This window comes from Limulus polyphemus, unplaced genomic scaffold (assembly GCF_000517525.1).
Source record: "Limulus polyphemus unplaced genomic scaffold, Limulus_polyphemus-2.1.2 Scaffold2432, whole genome shotgun sequence".
Taxonomy (NCBI): Eukaryota; Metazoa; Arthropoda; class Merostomata; order Xiphosura; family Limulidae; genus Limulus; species Limulus polyphemus.
Window position 1 is genome coordinate 65658 of NW_013668042.1, and position 8028 is coordinate 73685.

Consider the following 8028-nt stretch of genomic DNA (forward strand, 5'->3'; position numbering starts at 1 on the left):
TACTTAAAATAACAGATAAAATATAAAGTTTTTTCTTAAGAAACATTTGATAACTATCTGGATATTATAAAGATTTCGCTTGTGAAATTTGAAAATGTTCTGATGCATAAAAGTATTTTTAGCTTTAAAATGAAAATTACTTTACATGTTAGATAGGCAACATGCAAAATAAAAAAAAAAGCATGAGAAAAACATTGCTTTACAAACTTTAAGACTTAATAAAAAATATTGATATTTTGGATATGATAGCATTGTAATGTTTACTGATAATTTGCCAACTTTCGTTAACATACGCTTACTAATTTAAAAGTTAAAGCATGAAAACTATAACAAGCATGAAATGGTTAAGATGTTGGCCCCAGGGACTGAGCCCTTGCTGAAAGTTAATAAAATTACTAGTAGTGTTTAGTTTTAAGTTAAACAAAAACATCAAAAATTTTTACATTTTTATATTTTATTTTTTAAGAACATCAGTATTGTTTGTCAAGAATAATATATATATATATATACTTTTTGCACGTGTTTAGGAAAAAATTTTGTTTCCAACAATGAAAGAAGTGTTCAGCTAGCTTGCACATGATGTAGGCCTATAGCTGAAACTAGTTCTAGTTGTCTCTTTCAATATTTTATTGTTGATGTTTTTAGAGTGATAACATTTATTAGATATATATATATATATATAAAAATGGTTGTTTTAGAGTGTCATCAACAAAAACTTCAGCAGTTTTATACAGTAGTCTTGTCAAAATTTGTAGGGAGAAACTTTCAGAATGTATTAATCATATTATTTTCAGGTTGTTACAGGTTTTGTTCTAACTTGCATGTATGATACACTTTCATGTACAACAGTTTAAAATGAACAAAGCAACTTACTCTAAGGTAGTGTACCTGAAGACAGGATTTACTCAGGTTCTCACATATTTTTTTCTCAAATTTTTAAGGTAATTTTATGTTAATTCTAAGTATTTAAACAGTTTTAACTCAAATATTTTAAAATCAATATTTTGTGACATTCTTACACTTGATTAGTGTAATTCATGAAGAAAAAAGTTAATATCTTCTTCTGTACAGTTCCAGAGATTTACCTGTAAACAAAAAAACCAAAAGTTAATTCTTTTTAGAATTTCTTGCTCATCTCAAAGAATAACTATTTTTACTAAGAACCTGTCATCTCTTGAGAATATGTTACCCACTTCCTCATTTGTTATTTAATTATAGATTTATTTGATTTACAGAAAATCTGTGCGAGACTAATACATATCTGAAAAAAAAACAAGGCAATCACATGATGGTATTTAGTCAACATTAGCAATTTATCCACTAATGAGAAAAATGTTCATGAAAGTTGTGGAAAAGTATTTTTTTGATCAAAAAATGTTTTTTTGCAAATGTGCAAAAGGCATCCTTCAGAAGAGGTATCATATGAAATCAAGGGTAATTTGAAAATTGCTTTAAAAACAAATAGATTGGTGTGATATAAAATATGAAAACTAATATTTAAAAAAGCTCATACAGTAACACATGTCCAGTTTTGTTTTACTTGGGTGGGTTGTAAGGGGCATGCTATACTAATTAATGAATCAAATGTAATTGATTAGCAAATACCAAATTGTATTCTAAGGTATGGCCTCTGTAACTCAGCTGTAGTTAATGGAATGTTGTGTTTTCTGTATAAATTCAAGTTTTAGAATCAAGCTGTGGTGCATGAGGTACTATTAAATAAATAAATATATATATATATATATACACACACACACACACACACACACACACACACACACACACACACACACACACACACACACACATATTAGTTTCAAACACCCATTAAATGTGCACAGTATGTGATCTGAAATGTTTGAGGGTTATGTAATGTACCATATCAGCTTGTTAGCTTAAGAAGCTAGAAATGGATCCATGGCAAAATGATCTAATGATAGTAAAATTTGGTTCCATTTTCAATTTTTTTTCATGGGTCTTTTAAAACTTCATTCTTTTAGGTAAATTTAGTGCAGTAAAGGAGTTTGTCAGTTCTGCTGAACATGAAGGTTGAAGCCCAAGAATTGGCTGTTCACTAGCTGCCTTCCCTCTAGTCTCATCAGTTCAAAAGCTAGTGCTGATAGCCCTTATGTAGCTTTCCCCAAATATCAGAAACAAACACTTTACATGTGATTGATCTGTAATCAAAGAAAATCAGTATTCTTTTTTATTATGATTTTCTGTACTCAGAAAATATTAACAGAACTTTCTGATTGTGTAGGGAAGAAGGAGAAGAAGGTAATAAAAAACAAGAAACTGAACCTAGTATGACCCCAGAGGAGCTGGAGGAACAAGAGAAGAAAACAGCTAAAGAAGAGGCACGTCGACGAGAAGAATTTCAAAGAAAAGAAAAGGAGCTGATGTCGTTTATTCATCAATTACAAGGAACTAGTAATTTGATTCACTTAGGTCGAGATCGTGCATATAGAAGGTTTTGGTGTTTCAGTACCATTCCAGGACTGTTTGTGGAAGATAATGACATGCATCTTGGGATCTGCCAAGCTCAACCAACCCAGTATAATCCTCTAATCTCTGAAGAGGAACTGTCTCTTTCTTTTATGAAAAACTTTCTTCAAAGAAAAAATGATGAGAAGAGCACAAGCAGTGATAAAGAAAACGAAGCTTCAGAAACACTTAAAATTCAATCAACTGATGGTTTAGTAAAGACAAATAAATTATTAGGGGATTCTAATTTAAGGGTAGGAAGTCCAAAAAAACAGCTCGCAAACTGTGAAGTGAGAACTTCTGACACAGAAGCAAAAAAAGTAAGTCTGCGGAAAGGTGCAAATAATGTGTTATCTGAATCATTAAATATTGTCTCAGGTTCAGTGTTTGGTATGTGTACTGCCTGTCCTGATACTTGTTCAATACATAATTTAAATTTACCTCGAACTATGTGGTCATTTTACACAAAACCTGAAGACCTGGATATGTTAATTACCAGTCTGAATCCTCGTGGTTTTAGGGAAGGGGCTTTACGAGAATCATTAAAGACTGACAAAGTGAAGTTAGCTGAATATATTAGTAAATGTCCAAGTCACAAACTTAACAAAGACATTTTACCTCCAACTCAACCAGAAGTTCGAAAGTCTTCAAGACTGCAGAGTAATAAACCATCACCTTATGCAGATATGTTGCCAGAAGATGCCTTAGAACTCACTTTGCGAGATATGCTTCTAGAGATGGAAGAAAAACTATTTGCTGGAAGTATGGGCAGTATTAAGGTAAGAAAAAGCATTATGTAGAAAATAAAATTTAGTTCAATTACTTCGATGTAATAAGGTTGTATTAATAAATCCTTAGAAATTGCATTATGGAACATCATTCTTGCAATAATAGTAATTACTGTATCTGTTGGCTAGCACAATGAGCAGTAGTCCCAAAACCTGCTTGTAAAGTACTTATGTCATTGAATTAATATACGTCATCTAATCTGTTCTTATGCTGTTTGTTAGAATAGGCTATGTAGTTGCTCTTAAACTGTAGTTAATGTGTTAGCTGCTATAGATCATCTAATCTGGTTTCAAACTGTAATAAACTCTCCACATAAAGGCTTGGACATTTTGACCAACCTTGTAACTATCAAAGTATACATTTTATAACGTTTAATTCAGTAACTGTATATTCAAAACATTTGACAGACTTTAAGTAAACATTACAAACCTTTTGAATGCAAAAAAATCTTTAGCTTTTCCCTTTAGCAAGGGTTGCTTCCCACATGTTGCCCTCCTCCAATCATCTCTGTTCATTGCCAGGTCTTCTGCAATTCCTTTCTTGTTCATGTCTTCTTTAATCCCATCCAATGCTGTACTGGTCTTTTCTTGCTGACTACTGGTAGATCTAATGCTTTCTTTATTACTTCTCATGTGACCAAGCTGCCCGAGTCTTGCTTTTCAAACTTTTTTGTCAATTTCACAAACTCCTACCATTTCCTTATTCATTCTATTCTCTTTCATGAACACTCTCAACAGCTGTTTCAGCATTCTTGTTTCTCTTCTTATCAACAAGCCTTCTTTCTTCTTCAAGGTCCAGGTCTTGGCTCCATAGAGGAACACCAGTCTAACAACAGTTTTATACACTTTGGCTTTTAGTGCCCTTTTGCAACAGATGACTATGAATACTTCCTTCCAACTTTCCTGTATTCTGTCTCTCACAGCTTTCTCATTTCCTCTTTGATTTTGGATTGTACTTCCCAAATATCTAGTCTTCTACCTGTTCCATTGGCTTCCCCTTTACATCTGTATCTTGACCTTCTTCTTTCTACTCCTGCTCACCCTGACTTTTGTTTTTCTGGCATTCTCTTTCAAGCATTTTCTTTCTAAATTCTTATGCCATATCTTAACTTGCATTTGTAACTTGTTTTCATTTTCAGCTGTCAGGACAACATTGTCTGCAAATAATAGCTCCCACAGTGATCCCTTACTCAATACATTGATAATAGTGAAGAACAGCAGAAAGTTAATGGTTTACCCTTGTCTGCTTCTCCATATTCCTTCTTTGTGATTGTTGTTGCTCCATCATAATGGCTCTCACTAGTTGGATCAGCCTTTTGGTCACTTCTCTCTTTCAAAAGCACCAGTAAACTAATTCTTGTAACACTTTGTCATATGTTTTCTCCAAATTTACAAATGCATGGTATAAATTCTCGTTTCCTTAAAGATACTTCTATTGCAGAATCAAGACTATTGTTCCTCTCCGAGGCCAAAACCTGAACTTTATTTTGTCAATATCTTTGACTTCCTTATTCTATTTTCCAGTACCTTTTCTTTCACTTTCAGCAGATGTTCATCAGTTTCATTTTTCACACTCAAGAGCATCTCCTTTCTGCTTGTAGATGGGTATCAGTAGGCTCTCTCTCCATTCTGCTGGTATCCACTCTTCCCTCTATTTTCTTCAACAGTTGTAGGCAAAAAATTGCTACTAATTTATTTTATTGCTTTATAGCTGTACTTTAGACCCTTCAGGGTATGGAGAAGGCTATCACAATGGGACAATTTTGTGTAAAAAAAACAATCAAATTACTAACATGTTCATCGAATTACACAATCACATGCACAATTTATGCATGAGTATTTGCTTTATCTAATTTTATTTTGTTTAAGGTTTTTATTTAACCTAATAAGTTTCTAATTTTACAACTTGGTAATGTTTATAACAATAAATAACAAATATACATTTAAAAAAAATTGATACTTACTTCTGGACTCCTGTTTTTTTGCTTTTGGGTCCCCGAAGAAACTTAATCCTACTTTTTTTTCTTGTACTGGTAATAGTACATAGAATAGTTCTTATTTGTTTCAAATATGCAATAAAAAAATACAAATTATAATTGAACTGCCTTTCTTACTAACATATAAGCTGATTTAAATAATGTTTTCTGGTGATCTCTGCAACAGCAACAATGAAACCTATTGGTTATAAGTAATTTAATAGCAAATGTCCGAGAGAATTATTGATATTTTTTGGAAAACAGAATGTGATAGAGGTGTGGCATGTGGGTTTGACTTTCTTGATAAAATTTATGTTGTAACTTAGAAATATCCATATTGTGTGTAATTTGTGTCAAACTCAAGATCATAAAGGGGTAGAAAGAAAATCTTAAAATCAGCAATTCAGAGTGAAGAAATGTAAAATGATACAGAGAGGAAGGTGAAGAATAAGAATTTATTTGAATATTTTCTTTTGAAGTTAAGAAGTTAAAACTTGTACTAAATTTTGAATTATAAATACATTTTGATGTCAAGTTTATTGAAATACATTGATGATAAGGGTCTTTAATTAAATTTTAAACATAACATTGATGCTATATTAGAGGTTTAATGTGTTAGTTATTATAGGTCATCTAATTTGCTCTTAAGCTGATAATGGATAAGCTGTTTTATATATCATTTGGAAGAAAATCATTTTATGACAGTGTTTGTCATTATGATGAAGCTTGTGTCTAAGTACACAAGATAATGTGATTATAAAAATTGAAGTAATCTTTTAAATGTGGTTATTTTCAAACAATAATAGAAAAGGAGGCAGATGAGGAATATTCTTGTGTACAATTGGAGTCAAAGTGCACATGCACAACCTATTACATAGTGCCATTTAAATGGTGTTATCTATTTGATGTCAGAGTTGTCAACCATACAGTTTACTCTGAATTGCTAATTTAGCAACAGTTTGTGGTAAAGGAGAGTAAATACCAGATAGGATGTACAGGGATTAGAAAAAAAACAACTTACATATGCATTTCAAGGTATTAGAGGTTATGAAAATGCAGTATACAAACTTTTATGATGGACAAAAGTTTTTGTTCTTCACCTGAACATATCTTGCAATATGACATGTCAGTGTCTGAATTAGATGTTATTAATTCACATAAATATCTAAATACAGATATTTGTAAGACAATTCAATTCTATTGTACACAAAAAAGCAAATGTATAGTTTACTAAAAGCTTGCTACATTTCATATAGATGCATAATATTAAATTCGGAATTATAGTCAGCATTCTTTCTTTAATACGGGGTCTTTCCATTGGACTACGACCATGTGCACAATCAATTATTAAGCTGGTCGTCTAATTGTACATTATTATACACAGTTTGTTTTTAGCCTGCCCATACAAAACTACAGTTTATATTTAAATAAAACTGTGAACTTGTTTCTATATTCATATTACCCACAGAGAATAGTGGAGTAGGGCATTTAATCCAAAAAAAGTTAAATGCAAAATGGGAAATGTCAGTATCCACAGGAAGAATGTGTTGCATTAGCATAGCCCAGTGGCGTAGCAAGGGTTCTCAGCACCCGGGGGCAAAGACACTTTTGGCACCCCCACCTCTGAAATATTTTGATTATTTGTTTTGTGACTCATTATCCACTAAATGACAATTACATAAAGAATTAATTATTGCCTTACACAGGCCTAAAATAAAGTCACAATATAACATCTCACGATGTCACAACTGTAAACATGGAACTAATGAAGTATAGCCTACTAGGTGTACTTACATAATTTGTAAACCATTTTGATATTTGTCATCCAGTATTGTTCAAAGTCACATAGCTTGAGTAATCTTTCAAGCATGCAGAATAAATTTCTGTTATATCCCTAGTTTTATATGAGAAGCCAGTCATTTGTGGTTATAAAACAGATTGATAAAATACTACTTAAGTTTACAAATAACAAATTTTATTAGTTTACGAAATTGTACATACACTTAACTAGATCTTGTACAGGTAGCATTCTGGTATTCATGGTTACATTATATGAACCTTTTGTGCTTTTGCTGCTGCAAATGCATCAATTAAACTATCATAATTTAAGGTATTAAGTATGTCTTTTTCAATATTTAATATTGCCAAGTTTCTAAGTTGTTCTTGAGTTATTGAGGTTCTCAAGTGTGTAAGAATTAATTTCAGCTTACTGAAGGACCTTTCACAACTAGAAATAGAAACCCCAATTGTTAACAAAATCTGCAATGCAATTCTTAAATTTGGGAAAACATCTTCATCATATGAAATTATAAATGTTAGCAAATCGGTTACAACCATTTTTTCAGGAAAATCGGTCTGTGTTCTTTTACTTATCAACATTCTACAGTCTTTAATTTCTCTGTACAATTCTGGTCCATCAATATCACCTGGATAGCTCTTTGCTAAGTCAGAACATTTTTCTTGCAATTTTTCGTCCTCGGAAATCTCCAGAAACAATATTTTGCACATCTAGTAGAAATCCAAACTGTGAATCTAAAGCTAGTAAGCGAGAAAATCTTCCTGTTATTTCAGTAATCAAGCGATCAATAACATACTTCATGATGCAATAAATTTCCTGTTCAGCAGTCAATCCAGCATCAGCTGCATTTTCACTTGGCATTCGTTTACAACTATATCTTTCGTTTCACATTGATTATTGCCCTACTTTTAAGTGCTTTCTTGACAGGGCTTTTCCCGTGATTCTATCCATTTCTCTTTCAAAGAATCAAGATCAGCAGCTG

General features: G+C 32.0%; 1 protein-coding gene across 1 annotated transcript in view; it reads left to right on the plus strand.

Moving 5' to 3' along the window:
• Positions 1-8028, plus strand: part of LOC106466941 (bromodomain adjacent to zinc finger domain protein 1A-like) — a 61172-nt gene that overhangs the window by 29243 nt on the left and 23901 nt on the right. The window contains exon 15 of the mRNA XM_013927259.2: positions 2261-3263. Within this exon, the coding sequence (XP_013782713.2) occupies positions 2261-3263 (1003 nt within the window). The remainder of the gene's footprint in view (positions 1-2260; positions 3264-8028) is intronic.